This window comes from Piliocolobus tephrosceles, chromosome 12 (assembly GCF_002776525.5).
Source record: "Piliocolobus tephrosceles isolate RC106 chromosome 12, ASM277652v3, whole genome shotgun sequence".
Classification (NCBI taxonomy): Eukaryota; Metazoa; Chordata; class Mammalia; order Primates; family Cercopithecidae; genus Piliocolobus; species Piliocolobus tephrosceles.
The window spans coordinates 42,866,314-42,885,036 of NC_045445.1; the positions used below are offsets into that span (position 1 = coordinate 42,866,314).

Sequence of the window (18,723 nt, forward strand, 5' to 3'; positions counted from 1 at the left end):
TTCAGCCTTAGTGAATAATCTAATGCAATAGTTCCCATGTCTTGCTGATTATCAGGATTATCTGAGGAACTTTTGCAAAGTTCAGATCACTGAACCCCACTCCAGACTTCTAAATCAAAGCTTTGGCAGTGGGGCCTGGGAATCTTTATCTTTAACAAGTATACTAAGTGAAAATGATGCACTAGGTCTCATTTAGGGATTATTGTTTGTTTCCTCCATACTCAGTCAACTCTGCCTACCTCTGGATCATTCCATAAGGACATTCCCCACCCTCACTTTGTCACTCTACATTTTGACAATAAAACAGGATCTTAATCATACCATCCATGGAGCTGTAGGGGGAACTGCGATAAAGGGGGTTTTTATGTAAGCTAGAAGTTTCCATAACCCTACTGCTTTTTCTAGAGAAATCTGTTTGTATCTTCTAACTACATAGGATCGAGATGTCCCCACAGAATTTACTGTCAGGCCAACAATAATGAAGATTTCAGCAGGATGTATTCCTAGGTTAATGAACAGTCAGCCCTCCCCCTGAAAGGCCAATACTGAGAATGCAAGACACAAATATAATCTAGGAAATGAGAAGCATAATTTATGTGAAACCCAAGCTCTTACTGAATTTTAATTTTAATGTATGTTGCTTGTACTCATCTTTTTATATTTCAAATAACAATCACTTACCCTTGACCAATTTTTTCAAATCTTGTGTATTTTTTCTTTGGGTCCCCAACACTCACAATGCTTCCTAAGAGACGGGTGGGGAGAGAAGAAAAGAGGAGGAGGTGGAAGAGAGAAAGAGAGAGAGAGAGAGAGAAATGGAAATTGATTGACTGTTTTTTAATTTAATAATGAAAAATAAGATGCCAGAGTCAGTGACAAATAAAACATTAGACAAATACTTCCATGTGATTTCTATAATTTATATAAAATGACACTTTCTACTTATTAAAATAACAAATAATTTTATAGTAATTAAAGTAGTAATAATAACTCATTTTGCTTATATTCAAAATTACTGATATTTGGAAAACAAAACTTGTCACAACCCAACATCTATAAAAAGTTCTCATGATACTATATATTAGGATATAAAAGCCATCTAAGAAAGGGATGGAGCTGGAGGTCATGATCCTAAGCAAACTAATGCAAGAAAAGAAAACCAAATACTGCATGTTGTCACTTAAAAGTGGCACTTATAAGAGCTAAACAATGAATATACATGAGTATAAAGATAGGAACAATAAACACTGGGGATCACTAGACAGGGGAGGAATGGGAGAAGGGCTGAAGAACTACCTATTGGGTAGTATGCTCACTGCCTGGCTGTAGGCATCATTAGAGTCCCAAGCCTCAGCCTCACACAATTTACCCATGTAACAAACCTGCATGTGTACCCTTTAATCTATAACAGAAGTTGAAGTTATAAAATACAAAAATGTGCTCAGTCTCATAAATATTCCGGAAAATACACATTAAAACCAGAATGAGTTAACACTACAGACTGATCAGAATGGCTAAAATTGAAAAGGTTGTCAATACCAAATGTTATCAATGATGTAGAGCAATTGGAACCCTTGTGCACTGATGCTGGGTACATAAATTGGTATAATCGCTAAAAAACAATCTAAGAACTTATCCACACTATTTAGTAAAATCACTATCCTCTCTGAATTGAAGTTAAGCACTATGCTATATCCAATTCTGCTGGACAAATATCTATTGAGTATTTACTACGTACCCAGTACAGTGCTAAGGGTGTGGGGATGGAAATGAGTCTAATGAAGAACAAAGTATGATCATAAAGTAATGAGACCCATGCATTTTCAAAACATACATTACTGAACCTAAGACACTGTTAGTGCTCCAAAGATTTGAACAGATTTACTGACATATGATTTACATACCATAAAGTTCAATGACCTAGAGTGTGCAATTGAATGTCTTTAACATATTTACTGAGTTGTGTAAATGTCATCATGATCTAATTTTAGAATTTTTCATTATTCCAGAAAGAAACTTTGTACCTGTTACTTGTTAGCAGTTACTCCCCATCCTCCCTCAGCTTGCCAAAACATACCTCGGCAACCACTAATCTACTTTCTGTTTCTATAGATTGCTCCAAATATTTTTAGTAAGTTTATAAGCTACATAAGAAAACTATTAATTGATCATATTTGGCTCTTTAAAAATACTAGTTTTGCTATTTCAAAAAAAATCCAATCCATCACTCAGAGGATGAATACTTGCTATCACTCAGAATAAATACCACAGAAGGGGCATTGACTCCTCAATGCAGTGTTCAAATAGGTCCAGAAAAAACTTGGGATTATAGAACCATCGTGGGAATAAGGGTGCAGCTTCTCAAGGGTACTACTTTGAAGGGCATCATTTATTTGGATGCCTCTGGCCCGCCTTTCTTTTTGGAAGCAAACATGTCAGTATTATTACCTTTGAGTTATATCTTACTAACACATAGTACAAATAAGTGTACAGTTGGTTGGTAAGACAAGATTTTCACATATGAACTAATCAAGAGAAGATCTGTAGATTCTATCTTCTAGTTGTCACTCATATCCATACTCTTCTCTGTATGCCCATGACCACTGTTATTGTTCGGGCCTTCAATACTTCTTATTCAAACAATTGTGCCAGTCATAACCTACTTATAGACTCTGCTTTCTCTAGTTCCTCTTACAGCACACCTTTGGAAAAGGGTGACCATATTATTCATAAAATGAGACTGTCCTGGACAGACTGAGATGTATAAAACTCTATATCAGAATGATTTTGCTCCACTGTTCATGATTCCTCAAAAGCTCCTGCCCACTGCAAGATCAAATCCAATTTCTGTAGTTAAACAGAGAGGGCCCTTCACCATTCAGCATCATCTGGCTCCTATCTAACCAGTCTAGCTTTATATTATTCTTTTTCTCCCCCCTTACTACTTTATATCCTAGTAATGCTATCACTATCTAGTGCTTAGGTCTTTCAATGTGCTCCCCCTTTTCCTTTCCTATCTAACCCATGAATTCTTGTCATTTAAATAAAATCTCAAATTATCCACCTCTATGAAGTCTTCTCTGATCATTTCACTGAGACTTACATGCTGCTTCTCGAGGGCAGGAACTTTGTCTTTTCATCCCTGTAACTTTGGAGCCTAGAGCAATGGCTGCTACTAAACAAATATTTGTTGATTAAATGAATAAGAACAAGAAAATATACATTTAAGTGCTCAATTATATGCTACAGATAATACTTCATGCTAATTTATACAACAGTCTATTCTCTGGCTGGTAGACAACTTAATTTAGACCTAACAGTAGACAGCATACCTTGAGAAAATCAGTTAAACATTTCACGCATGGATTACTCAACAAGTTGTTGGGGTTTTTTTTTTTTTTTTTTTTTTTAATGAAAGTTCACTTTTCAATTAAGTTAAATAACACTTAGCTAATATATGGGTTGTTATAATACTTTTTATTTTGTATTTCCACTATCAGTCAGTAGTACTGTCAGTCCATCTACTCAGTAGCCTGAGTTAGAAATCTGCGAGTCATCATTGACTCTTACTTTGTCTCTTACTATCACTTATCACATGTAGTTGTCCACCAAGGGCCTATATCTTGTTACCTCCTAGACATCTTTTGAATGTGTTCCTTCCTCATTACTACTGCTTTAGTTGGGCTCTCATTATCTTTTCCCTGGGTTATTCCAACAGCCTCCTAGCTAGACTCCTAGTCTAGCTGCTGCCCCCTCTAGTCAAGGCTCTACATCTCTATCAGGATCCTCTAAGTGCAGACCTGATGATGTGATTCTCTGGTTCAGGATTACTTGATAGCTCCCTAACACCTACAGATGAAAGCCAAAACTCCTTGGCAATGCAAGGTTCCTAATGTGGCTCCTGCTTCATTCTCTTCTCATCATTTACCACTTCCTCACTAGAACTTTATGCTCTGAGCATAACAAACTAATGGTAGCTCACCATCAGCTCCTGCTTAAAAGTTCAGTTTCCTCTCCTACAACGCCAGTGTCATCATATACCACCAATTCTTTATTCAAGTAACACCGAATAAGTCAGAGTTCCCAGACATATGCCTTCAAGTCTTCTTTACATGCCATTCGCTGCCTGAAATGTCCTTCCCATATTTTCTCTGTGGCAAGTTCCCAGTCATGCTTCAAAACTTTGTTTAGATGTTGCCTCTTCTAGAAAGCTTTCTCTGATCCCTTTGAATAATTAACAGCTTCACTTTTCTGTGCTACTACTGTATCTTCTCTCTCTCTCTGGCCCTTGCTCTCTCTCTCTCTGTACTTAATATATTAGATGTCTATATCTATCTATTTGGAACGTTGACTTGCAAAAATTAGAACTGAAGGGTTCCATAATCATCTGGCATCCATTCAATGTTGTATCTATGGCTAGAAATGTACCTGATATACATGATAGGAATTCCACAGTTCTTCCTGGTTCACTTAAGGTCTTGGTCACAATGTAACACTTGTGCTGAATTACTCTCTGCACTAAGCAGTCATCTGCATAGGTTCCTTTGTGTGTGCATGGTATTTAATATCGCCTTTTAGACTATGTCTTAAGGACAAGGAGCCATGTCTTATTTATCTCTGTATCTTCAGTGCCTCCTCATACAATGCCATGTGTAGAATATATTGAATACTCAATGAATATTTTCCAAATTACAGTAAAATACAATTAGTTATTTCTGTTTGTAAATGCTCCATGGGTTAAGGCAAGGGTTGGAGAATATATTTTACTTGAGCTATATCTATAGAATGCCACCAATTTAGCAATTTCTGAGTTGGCCTTTTATTTTTCAACTTGTCTAACAGGTTTCTATATAACTGAGAGCCATCCTTATTCAAATTAGCTATTAATGGGCAAGGGCCTGGACTTTTTTATTTTAATGAAATGATTTTAAAGTCACTTGAAGCCATAATTTTATTAAGCAATTTATAGTCTTCTAAAAGTTTTACTATTAAGTTGCTAAGCAAACTTTTTTCCATATAGAAAAAGCAAATAAGCTTCAGCTCAAGTCACTTTCTGAATTATGACCTATTCCAATTGGTGGGGTTCAGTTAATGTGGCTTTATGGTAATAAATTATTCAACCTTTATTTCCATGTTATGCAGGGGAAAAAAAAACTGGAAATAAATCCTTTCACGAGGATTACCAAAAGACAACCATTTTGATGAGATTCCGCTTCTGAACTTAACTACTATTCAAATAAAATGGTGTCTCCACACCCATTGCCCTTCACAGCAGAGTGTGTGCTGCCATCTACTGATGTCAGGTAAGTATACTAGAGGCCTGGTTTACCATTCTCAATCACAAAACAAGCTTTTAAAGAGATCTTTTCCATTAGTTATTATAATTTGCTTTTGTAAATTATGATAGAGAAAAAACACTGTGACACAATAGGGAGAAAGTTTTTTAAAATCAGCAAATCAAAATCAAAAGAAAAAAAAGCAATACCAGAACAATTTCCTACCAGAACTTCCTAAATAAGAAAGAAACTATTCATTTTAAAGTACAGGTTTTAAGAACACTAAATACTTATATTTGAAAATAGCATTTATGATATGAGCTCAGTGACAGAAAAGCCCATCAATATATTTTCTGACTAAGGTGAACTCCCACCATTAAAAGATTATCCTTTTAGCATGATGAAGATTTTGATTTCTGAGAAAAAGTAAAATAATTATCTAAACTGATATCAGTTCTATATGAGGGTGAATTAGGAAAAAGGCTTTGAGTGGGGAATACTGAGGGAGGCGCGAGGCAAGGAGTCAGTGATTGTGGGGCCCAGAGGAAGGAGGTTGAAGACAAATTTCCTGTATTACACAACTTTACTGACAGTCAATGGCTTTTGAAATTTGTCACTAAAATGTGGGCATTTCCTTTTTTATTATAATTTAAGTTTTGGGGTACATGTGCAGAACGTGCAGTTTTGTTATGTAAGTATACACGTGCTATGGTGGTTTGCTGCACCCATCAACTCGTCATCTATATTAGGTATTTCTCCTAATGCTATCCCTCCCCTAGCTCCCCATACCCCGATCCCAGTGTGTGATGTTCCCCTCCCTGTATCCATGTGTTCTCATTGCTCAACTCCCACTTATGAGTGAGAACATGCAGTGTTTGGTTTTCTGTTCTTGTTTCTTTATTTTTCAACAGATCGGGACAGACCACAATGAACAAGCCAGACCCAGGCTATTTGTCTGTGTAAAACCGAAAGATGACCTGTTCATTTCAGCCAATAATGATTCTTGGTCTGGCCACCACAATCAGTATCTGCATGGAAGATGAAGAATAGCTCTGTGGTCTGGGCTGCCCACCTCTTAGTAACCGGACCCCTGACCCTGAAGGTGAGGATGATTTAGTAGAGGCTGCCATCTACTCTTCATCATGCTTATGAGGTCCACTCTGGTATGGGATATTGACCATCTTTCTACTTCCCTGTTTCCCTTTTTCCTCTCTTTTTACCTCTCAGCACAGGCTGCTCTACTTTTTCCCCAAGCTCCAATGGGGCCCTTGAGTCCAAGATACTTGATGGCTTCTGTACAGTAATCATACATCTGGGATTATTCCTGGTTTCAATCATTCTGTCACACTGTAAGACCCCATAACCCCATTTTTATGCTGAAAAATATGATTGCTCTCACTCTAAAAATAGCATAATAACAATTTTATACTACTGTTTATTGTGCTAGATGTCTTATGTACTTTAACTCATTTAGTCCTCATACAACCCCTATTATGTATGTACAATTATTATCTCCATCTTTCAGATGAAGAAAATGATGTTCGGAGATGTTAAGTGACTTGACTAAGGACATACAGCTAGTATAAGTCTAAGACTCAAACCCAGTGATGACTTATTTCAAAGCTTGACCCATTGTATTATATTATTAAGGCTTTATACTTATGTAGTAATAATTACCACTTATTGAGCCCCTATGATGTGCCTGGTACTGTTGCTGAGGTTTTTATATTATCATTATCCCCACTTTTTAGATGAGAAAATGGAGGTCCAGAAAATTTAAATAACTGGCCCTAAGTGACACAGCTAATAGCAATGGTTCTGTGATTTAAATGTAGATCCTTCTGACTCCAATATCTGACCTCTTAACCAAGGATGAGCTCCTTAAAATGCATCCTATAGACAGAGTCTTGAAATGTAGTAATGGGCTAGGCTTGGTGGCTCCTGCCTGTAATCTCAGCACATTGGGAAGCTGAGGCAGAAGGACTACTTGAGCTCAGGAGTTCAAGACCAGCCTGGGCAACACAGCAAGACCCCATATGTACAAAAAATAAAAAAAAAATAGCCAGGCATGGTGGCGTATACTTAAAATTATAGCTACCTGGGAGGCTGAGGTGGATTGTTTGAGCCCACAAGGTCAAGGTTGCAGTGAGCTATGATTGTGCCAGTGTACTCCAGCCTGGATAACAGAGCCAGACCTTATCTCTTACAAAAATGTAATTTTGTAAACATGTAGTTATGATTCTTATCTCCATTTCACAGGTTAAAAATTGAGGCTCAGAGGAGTTAAGTCACTTGTCTGAAGTTATCCTTAGACAAAGGTTTAATGGCAAAGAGAAGGCACAGAGAGGGTAATGGTGGAGCAGGAAAGTCTGACTTTGTGGACTTTAGAGTATAGTTCACTGGATCTTCTTCATGAGAAACACTGCTCCATTTCTCAGCAGGTTCACTCTGACAAAATCTACAAATTCAATGTAAGGTTGGCAGTCACAGGTGGCCTGCTGGCTAGAGGGAAAATGACTATCTCTATGCCCAAGCATGAAGTCCAGTAGAGAAAAAAAAACCCACCTAATTCTTAATTAAACTGTAATCAAATTGGCTTCCCCTTCTTCACCAAGTTGCTCAGTGTAGAGCAGAATAAACAACAAATAATAAGGACACAGCTCTAGCACGATTAGAGTTTACAAGCAAAACAAGATTTTGGTCCAAGAAAATAATGCTTGTTTCTCTGTCAACTAACTTAACAAAACTATACAAGCATTTTTGTTGTAATACATCCATTGAGATTTGAAACAGATACCAAATAACAGTCATTTTATTAAAGCAAGGCTGTTGGATTTTTAAAATCTGATATAATCACATAGGTCATGTCTACATATGCAAAATAAAGAAAAACATTGTGGCAATTGTCTGAATAATTGAACTTAAATTATTCCAGGCAATTCTTTCATTTCGTTCTTCCTTTTTACAAAAATAGACAGTTGGGATATGCAGAAGCAAAGTAGTTAAGTAATGGAAAAGGTGTAAGCTTTGAAGGTAAACAGGTCTCAGTTCAAACTTTGGCTGCGCCACACATTAGTTTGGTGACTTGGTCAGTTAAGCTTTTTAAAGCTTACTTTCATTCACTGATCTGTAAAATGAGGGTATTAGGATCAGCTGAAAGGAACTACTGTGAAACTATGATAATGTATGTAAAGTGGCCCACCCAGAAGGTGCCCAATAAATGAGAATTACTACTGCTGTTATTACAGCAAATGGTTAGTATCAGTGCTAGTGGCATATTTAATCATAAATAGTAAAGTCAGCAAAAATCTAGCAATTGTAGTTCTGAGTGCTCACTGACAGCTGCAACTCCGACCTTTGCCTTTCCAAATGCATCTAACTCAAATGCCTCAATCTCAGTACTGTTGACATTTTGGACTGAATAATACTTTACTGTAAGGTGGATGGAGGGTAGCTGTCCTATGCACCGTAGGATGTTTAGAAGCATCCTCGGCCTCTACCCATTAGATGCTACTAGCAATCTCTGAATCAGGACAATAAAAACAGTCTTCAGACATTGCTAAATGTCCTTGGGAGGGCAAAATCATCCTACCACCACCTCTGCAGAGCCTCCCTGTGGCCTATAGTGGGAATTACTCTCTTCCTTTTCTGAGGTCTTTTAAATAAAAATATACATGAAACAAGATTCTCTTATGCTGTAATTGTATCATACTAGTAAATCATATTTTCCAAAAAAGATTAAATTTCTTGATGACAGGAAAGTTTCATTCTGTTGTGTCCTCCAAAGTTTCTTGTATAGAACAGACAAGTAGGAACTCAGTAAAGATGTATTTGTTTACTTATTTTTTTCATTCATTCACTCAACAAGCATTTGCCGTATGCCTTTACGTAATAGGCATGAACTAGGAGTTGGACATGTAGGGAAAAAAGGGCACAGTCCCTGCTCTTAAGAATCTCACAGTGTAGTGAAGAAGTCAGACTAACATGGTTTGATATTTGCTCCAATAAAAGTGGTAAGGAAGAGATGCCCTTAACTTGGACTGGGAGAGACAAGCAACATTTTTCTGAGGAGGCAACTTTTGAGCTGAGTTTTGAAGGATGAGTAGGAGTTAGTCAAACTGGGGTTGGAGGGGGAGGGCACTTATTGCTGGTATCTAGCAATTTGTTAGATGCTTTTACAGTATGTTTAATGAATATGCTTTACAAACCTTTGACTTTTCAGCAGATAATCCATTTTTTTTTTATCTTCTTGACCCAGAAAAGTAACTAGAAGGTAAGTGTTTTCTAAAACTGGGGCAACAAGTGTGTACACACAAGTATGTACACACTAATGACATTGTGGAAGGAAGCTACTAGCATTTGCTAGTTCTGTCTCTCCTGCCACATAGAAATGCTTCTGAATTAAGGGAAAAAGCTATATTATTTGTTGTTACAAGTTTTGATTGACTGTGTTGGGCTTTGAGGTTAACATATCTATCATCACTGATTAGTTGAGGGCCCTTGGGTTATGATCATAACATATTTTATCAGACTATTCTGTCTCTTTTGAAGATGTAATATTAAAACTTGCTACTTAATTTGTCTTATCAATTTTCACCTCAATTGATTCCTTCAAGTAAAAATATTCAGTTCCTGTCAAATTAGGAGTGGAAGGGAGAAAGTGTTCTGGCATATGCAGTGAGTCCCAAATTTTTCATCTCATGATTTTGGGAAGTCTGGAGTTCATATAAGCACATTAAAACTTTCAAAGGATCAATTCCCATTTTAAATGGCTTATGAGAAACACTCCCATGAAGAAAGTAATCATGGCAAAAAGTACTCACTTAGCTTCTCTAAGATCTCCTCATCTGTCATCTTGGATTTTTTTCTTTGCCGATCTGTGTTCCTATACAAAGTACTGGAATTGGCATTTTCAGCAGAGGGTGGTGTGACCTCTTTATTTGGTGCTGCTGGTGAAGCAATGGATTCAACCACAGAACGAGTGTAGATCTAAAAAAACAGAAAGTTCTGCAATTAAAACAGCAGGCCAAGGAAAGAGTGTGGAGTCAATGTATTGTAATATCAATGAATTTTTAAAGACAAGTGGTATTTTCTTAAAAACCAGAAAAAAAAAAGGACTTTGAGTAGCTGAAAGTACAACACCATTGAAAGATCATGGGAGCTAGACTTTGGATGTCCCTATACATGCCTTGCTAATTGTGGTCTGAGGACCTCTGTTTACATAATTCTTCCTACCTGGTTCACATGGATTTCCTTCCTTATCTTAACTTCTCCAACATTTTTATTACTTAGCAGTTATGTATTGTTTGGTATTATTCTCTAATTGTTTAATGTGCTAATCTTGTATCCTCAAACAGCATCCTCAAAACCTTGGTCATATTTTATACTCTAGCTCTTGGAACATAAAAGATGCTTAATAGGTAGCAGTAGATTAACTATATTCTAACTCTATGACTATTCCAAAGGGCATCTTTTGAATCATTTGGAAATAGTCCTTTGTGACTTACTGATTTTGTATGCTCTGGTCTTGGTGCGATAACTGGTGGTGGCTCATTGTCATCTTCTTCTTCTTCCTCCTCTTCATCTTCTTCTTCAGACACAGGAGGGGCCAATGGAGGCTCAGATGCTGTTTTTGTACTCTTGTGACAAAAACAAAGTTTATAGATCAGGTATTAACTCCTTTGTTTTGTTTTTCTTCAGAAATGAAACAAAGGAAATGAAAATATTTAAGCATGTAGGGATAGGGGGAAACTACATCTTTCACAAATGATCAGAATCATCAACAATTTGGTGGCCAGGACTTGCTCACCTGAATATAATCTCTGAACTTATTCAGAGATAAATTCATGTCATGGCTTAAACAACCATGAAGTGTATTTTTTTAAAAAAATTCTCATTGAGCTGAAAAACAGTGGACTATTATTCACTTAATATTTTAAAGTTCAATGTTTTTTTAAATACATTAAAAATCAAACTAATTGCTCTTAGAACCTTGAATCTATACTAGGAAGATTATCAATTTACTGATTGACAGTTTGTCCACTTGAAAAGAACTATTTTCTACCTAAGGATCAGAGCATGCATATGTATATTGTATTAATATAGCTCTGTAAATACTCTCTAAGAACAAGCAAGCCAATAAATGTCTCTTCCCTGTCCAGCCTCCTGGAAAGAAGCACTCAGAGAGTAATAGACATGAAGATCTAAAGAATACTCATCCACATGAATAATTGCTCAATATTAACCATGAGTTAAATGGAGATTTTCCATGTTTTATAAACTGCAATAATACGACAGTATTGTGGTACAATAGCGACAATCCCTAGGGACAGTTCTTGATCATTCATGTTAATACAGTGGTAAAATGGTTCCAAAGTTTGATTTTGAAAGACCTATGGCCATGGTTCTCAAAGCATGGTTCCCGGATCAGCATCATTAGCACCATTAAGGAACTTGTTAGAAATGCAAATTTTCAGGCTCCATCCAAACCTATGAATCAAAACTCTGGAAGTGGAGCCCAGTGATCTGTGTTATAACAAGCCTTCCAGGTGATCCTAATGCATGCTCAAGTTTAAAAACCATGAACTATGGCTCAGGTCTGCACTGTTTAATATGGCCACATAGCAACTAGCCACATAAGGCTACAGAACACTTAAAATGTGGCCAGCCTGAATTGAGATGTGTTTCAAGTGTAAATTACATCCCAGATATTGTATACTTAATATCAAAAAATTGTAAAATGTTAAATTAATATTTCTTATATTGATTATATGTTGAAATGCTGATATTTTGAATATATTGTCTTAATAAATATATTATTACAATTTATTTCACCTATTTTTTACTTTTTAATATGTGGTTACTAGAAAATTTAAAGTTATGAATATAGTTTATATTTCTGTTGGACAGCGCTATTATGGGTGTTTTTTGTTTGTTTTTGGTTTGTTTTTGTGTATTTATTTCGTTTTTGTTTATGCCACTGGGTACACTGGCCTAACATAATCTGACAATGAATTTTCATTCTTTGAGGACAAAGCTCCTAAGGCAGTAATAGGCAGCCTGTTAATAGACCATTACATCAAAGGACCTCAATCATGATTAAAAACTCAGTATGTCTTTTCTACAATCATGTATAAACATATGGTGAAGTAATAAGGTGTAATCATACATCTGAAAGGAGCCAGAAAGACTTATCAATTGTGAGAAGAAAGACAACCTAGAATTTATAAACAAGCATTTGAAAGAATATTTTATTGCCCTGATATAGATGCTAAGTGGTTTATAGATTGAAGTTTGTATGTTTACTGAACATTGGTTTTCTTGTTTATGCACCTATATTGATTCTTAATTTAGCCATAACAACTGGGTTATTACATTGTATAGTTATGTGGATAGCAACATCTGTTAAAGACATTAAGTTTCCAGGTTTTTAAAAAATCACTTTCTTCTTGCAAAACACTAATTCTTCAGGAGACTTCAGTGGGCACAGGGAGAAATGGGCTTTGGGTTATTGAAATTTGCTTTGATATTATGTTCCAGAAAGTTTTGCCCTATCTTATACCAGCTGGGTTCAGGAATGTACTTAATCACTGTTTCTTTGTAGAAGGGTGGAAGCTGAGTACTTTTTTATATGGCAAATGGTGCTATTTTATCCATTAGGCAATATGAACCTTGCCCAGGGTTGATAAGTTTTACGTGGGCCTATGAAAGTGTTTGCCATCAGAAATAAATCATCAGCTCCAAAAAGCCAGAAGAAAACTATGAAGTCATAATTATTAATGTCTAATTAAATGTCTGTTGAGTATAACAATATGCCACCTTAACTAGTCTCTTATGTCTAGCATTTATAGAAATTTCATTATATTAAATATAAATTGTAGGTTAGATTTTCATATTTAGCAATAATTCTTGAATATTTACAATGATTTAACAAGAAATTATACCTAATCATACATTTTAAAAGTTACTTGTAAGTAAATAATTTCAAAATTAATATTTCAAAAATAATTTCAAAAATTTATAGCAAAAATATAAAGTGAAGTATGGGGGCCCTTTAATATGTTTAAAGCAATGCATGATGTGACCTCTACAAGTGAGAGTATATACAGTCTATTAGGCTCTAAAAACAGCCCTAGAGGCAAAAAGAATGATTCAAGGTCTAGTCTTCTTGGTCCAAACCTTAAACTGGTACAAAGACCAGTCAATGCCTGCTGGGCAAGGGGCAAGCTTACACATTTCAAGTCTTAATACTTCACTAGATAAGATCCACCTGCAAGATTTCACTGACTGTTAACATTCATTACTATCTTCACAGCTAATTTCCAATGGAAGCCATTCCCCATCTCCAAGGATAGACTTAAGGGACTATTAGAAAACCTGAAGGTTTGTGGGAAAAGAAAAAGACAGATATTTCTGTTTACTTTGGACCAAACACTATCCTGCCATATTGGTTGGTTGACTTGGAAGAATGTATGGCATTGAGTGGACAGTATGTTTTGAATTACGGTTGGGCCAGAGAGCGTTAAAACCCCAGCAATCCACCAAGGATACCAATCTTCGGTACTGAGAACTGAAATTAACAATTTCTGCCCCTGTGTTAAAAAATACTGGGATCGGGCATACTTTACTGTCACCGTGTAAACAGTACTGGGACTGGGCATATTTTATTTTCCCTGTGTTAGGCAATATCCGGACAGACATACTTTAATGTTCTTATGTTAAACAATACTGAGAATAAGCAAAAATAACATAGCTTCTTACTTTAGGAAATACTTGTTTCTAGAAGATACCGTGAACCAACTAATTTGCTCATCGAGACTAACAGCTTGCTCACTAAAACTTGCTTCAAGCCCCTTCCTTTGCTATATTCACCAATACAAAGCTATTTTATCATAAACACTGCACAATGTTAACCCATTCCTCACCTTGCAAGACCTGCTTTAAAATCAAACAGTCTAAGCCCTAACACCCTATAAATAATCCCTTCTGACATCCCCTTCTTAAGACACTAAGACTTTATCAAAGTAATGCTTTTATGTCACTGTAATTTTAATAAACATAGCTTTACTTAGAGGTTTTCCTGGTGATCATTTTTGGAGTCAATGGTGCAATGTTTCCATACTCTTCATTCCAGGCTGAGAATTACTTTATCTAAAACTTCTAAACTTATAGAAATATAGATAGATGGATAACAAGTAAGGAATATTTTTGTCATCAAATTAGATATTTTTGACACTCTAATTTTGCCAGACATTGGGGCAGGGAATGTAGTTTTGTTTTGTTTTGTTTTACTTTTTGAGATGGAGTTTTGCCATTGTTGCCCAGGCTGGGGTGCAATGGCACGATCTCTGTTCACTGCAACCTCCACCTCCTGGGTTCAAGCAATTCTCCTGCCTCAGCCTCCCAAGGAGCTGGGATTACAGGCATGCGCCATTATGCCCAGCTAATTTTGTATTGTTAGTAGAGATGGGGTTTCTGCACGTTGGTCAGGCTGGTCTCGAACTCCTGACCTCAGGTGATCCACCCGCCTCAGCCTCCCAAAGTGCCCGGATTACAGATGTGAGCCACCACGCCTGGCCGGGAATGTAGTTCTTAACCTGAGTTGGGTCCCAGACTCTTAGGGTTTGGTCTATCTCCCCGGAAAAATACAGGTAGACACATGCTTTTACATATAACTTCAACAGTTCATAGATCTGAAGTCCACCCATCAACTCCAAGTTCTGAACATTGCTTTAGAGAATATACCAGCTAGAGTATGTACACACCAGTAGAGAACCTTAGGAAATTCCCTTTTCTCTGAGCTTAATTTTTCAAGGCCAAAAAACTTAGAGGTAAGGAACTTAGAGGCTTTAGACAATATAAAATGTTGTTTGGGGGCCACTTTTGGTGATTGTTTAGAATGTAGATTTTAGGTTTCTACTCCAGATCTACTCTGGAAGTGGAGCCCTGGAATCCTCAATTTAACAGAATCCCCAGGAAATTCTGATGCACACTGAAGTAAAGCAATTAAACTACGTTAAAAAAAAATTAACCAGTACTGCAAATCACAAAAGAGCAATCTGTCAACTGCACACCCAGTTGCTCTAAGCACAGATAATGGCACATTCAATATGACAACACAATAATGACATATTATTGCTGTTACTTTCCACTTGGAATACTAACTTAGGATTCTAAATATGTCATTTTATTTTCAACAGTACAATAAAAATATGAAATTTTAAAATTAGCCTCAAATTAAAGAGTAGGGGCCTGAACAGTATTTGAAATTGAATACACTAATATCAAAGAAGCTACCACAAATAAGCAGTAAAGCAGGTGTTATGAGATCTATCCCTGAGTTCAATATTAATTACAGAATCATGAGTTTAAAACATTTAGAGAATACAACATTGCTTCTGTTTTAATTCTCACCCGGGCTACTAAAGGATGCAAAACTTGTGATCAGTTCAGGCTATGTCTAAAAGGGTTTGTCAGACCCATTAAATTAGATTTTGTAGACAGCCAGATCTATTGGGAGTTTTTATGATGCAAAAAGACACACACATTGCGAAGTATACTCTCTTCTAAAACTATAAGGAAAACATAAGGTGCAGTTATCCATTCCTAAGGAACTGAGTCCCACTGAAGTGATTCAAATAGAATGTCGGGGTCCAATTCAGTTCATTCAATCAATAGAAACCTAGCCTTCATCAAGCCATCAATCCATTATCTTCACCTCAAAGTCCTGCCAGCCCTTCAAACTCAAACTGTCCAATAAGGAACTCAGCATCTTCCCACAGAAATCGGCTTCTCCTGAAAGACAGCATCATTATCTTTTTACCCACCAGCTATCAGTTTAAGCCTGTGTTCATCTTTGACCTCACTCTTTCCTCCAACATCCAATTAATAATCTAAATACCTCTAGAAATTGAATGTAATCTCCCCATTCCTGCTGTTACTACCTCATTTCTGGCTCTGATTACCTGGATGCTTGCAATATTCTCCCTACTAGTGTCCCTTCATCCAGTCTCACCATTTGTCTTTAATTCATTCTGGACATTTGCTGTCAGATTACTCTTCCCAAGGTCTAAGTGTTAATCACTTAACCTTCCTGCTCCAAAACACTTCAAAAGCTTCCCACTGAATACTGGAAAGCCAGATTCCTTGGAATACCATTTAAGGGCCTGTATGATTCGGTTCCACCTCAACCTTTAAGACATTTCCTGATTCCCTTTCTTGCATCTCAGTCTTCATTCAACCCCATATTCTTTGTTTCCTTGCTCTACTCACCAACATACCCTTTCTTATGCTTTTCTTTTTACTTAAAATGCCCTTCCCATCTTCACAGATTGAAATCTCATCTGACCTTTAAGATCTAGCTCAAATGCCAACTTTTATATGAAGCATTTCCTAACATAACATTCAAAAAATACATACCAAGTATCTATTTGGTACCAGACACTGAGCTTCAGCCCTTGGAGAAAAGGGCCTGCTTCCCTTTCCCTCCCCAGTTAAAGCAATCTACTTTCTTTGAAATCTCATAGCATGTCGACATATTTTATGACATGTAATACTATCCATATTGTTGGGGTTTTTTTTGAGACAGGGTTTTGCTCTGTCACTCAGGCTGGAGTCCAGTGACAGAATCAAGGCTCACTGCAGCCTCCACCTCCAAGGCTCAAGTGATCCTCCCACCTCAGCCTCCAAAGTAGTTGGGACTACAGATGCGCACCAACATGCCCAGCTAATTTTTGTATTATTTGTAGAGACAGGGTTTTACCATGTTACCCAGTTTGCTCTTGAAATCCTAGGCTCAAGCAATCTGTCCACCTCAACCTCCCACAGTGCTGGGATTACAGGCATGAGCCACTGTACTCGGCCACTATCCATATTGTATTGTACTTCTTTATGTCCATGTTTACCTTCCCCTACCAGCCTGATAGCCAAACTTCCTAGAGCTTATAAGGAGGCAGTTGGTAAATATATGTTAAATAGGTAAATATCTATTTGTTTTATCTCCAGTGAGATCATCATTTTTTTCTAACTTAATGGAATATTTTAGCCATAATATAGACTTCCTTTTAATTCTACAAGCAAAATCAATAGAATCAATTTCAAAGGAAACAGTTAATATCTTAGGAGAAAACAAAAACCAATACACAGGCTATCCTAGAAAGTTGGTGTTTCAAATAACGGACCAACCTAAAAAAAAAAAGTATTTTTTTTTTTTTTGCCAGAATACCCAGTCAAGATTGCATAAGCATGATATTAATGAAATCAAAGGAGGTAAAGTATGTGTTATCATGGAGGGTTGTCATTTTTGTCCTTCCCATTTTCCTATTGCCTCCCTTCACACATTGTTTTCATTGTGGCCCAGGAAGCTATCATGGCAAAGATGGAAGAAAAGGGGAAATGGCCAGTCAGATGAGAAGGCCATACTCTGTTCTGTTTTGGGGAATCTGAGCAAAACGCAAGTACAAGTTTCATGTGTGAAAAGAGTGAGTTTTTCCTCTTTTGTCATGTAAAAATAATAGTAGTTTACATTTAATAAATACATATTATGTGCTAGGTCCTATACTAAGTACTTTATATGCATTATCACATTTAATATTCACATAAAACCTAGGAGGTAAGTACTATTATTATTCCCTCTTAAAGCTGAGGAAAGAAGCTCACAGAAGCTAAGCTACTTTCCCAATGTCACATACTTAGTAAATAGCAAAATCAGATTAAATACCTACATCCAGAGCCTACACGCTTTCTTTTTTCATTTTATTCTTAATTGTAGTAAAATATATATAACATAAAATTTATCATCTTAACCATTTTTAGGTATACATTTCAGTACTGCTGAGGATATTGTTGTATAATGATCAAAGCCATTCATCTCCATAACTCTTTTCATCTTGTAAAACTGAAACTCTGTACCCATTAAACAACTCCCCACTCCCCCTGCTCCCAGCTCCTGGCAACTAGTATTCTACTTTCTGTCTCTGTGAATTTGACTCCTCTAGGTACCTCGTATATGTGGAATCATACAGTATATACCCTTTTGTGACTGGCTTATTTCACTTAGCATAATGTTCTCCTGGTTCATCCATGTTGTAACATATGTCAGAATTGTCTTCTTTTTAAGGCTTAATAATATTCTACTGTTTATACATACCATCTTTTGTTTACCCCTTCATCTGTTGATGGACACTTGGGTTGCTTCCACCATTTGCCTACGGTGAATATTGCTGCAATGAACGTGGGTGTATAAATATCTCTTGGAGATCCTCCGTTCAATTATGGGTATATACCCAGAAATGGAATAGCTAGATCATATGGTTAATACCATTTTTAATTTTTGAGAAGCTGGCATAACATTTCAGAACCTTTACTCTTTACAACTAAAGAAGATCTACTGGTGTCATACTGGCTATCCAGGGAGATGTCAAGCAGACATCTGTCCACTATCAAAGGC

General features: G+C 36.6%; 1 protein-coding gene across 1 annotated transcript in view; it reads right to left on the minus strand.

Moving 5' to 3' along the window:
- Nucleotides 1-18,723, minus strand: part of PAK3 (p21 (RAC1) activated kinase 3) — a 104,536-nt gene that overhangs the window by 48,120 nt on the left and 37,693 nt on the right. Inside the window, exons 6-8 of the mRNA XM_023203103.1 lie at nt 10,784-10,915; nt 10,100-10,265; nt 682-745 (exon numbers count right to left, since the gene is read on the minus strand). Coding sequence (XP_023058871.1) covers nt 682-745; nt 10,100-10,265; nt 10,784-10,915 — 362 coding nt within the window. The remainder of the gene's footprint in view (nt 1-681; nt 746-10,099; nt 10,266-10,783; nt 10,916-18,723) is intronic.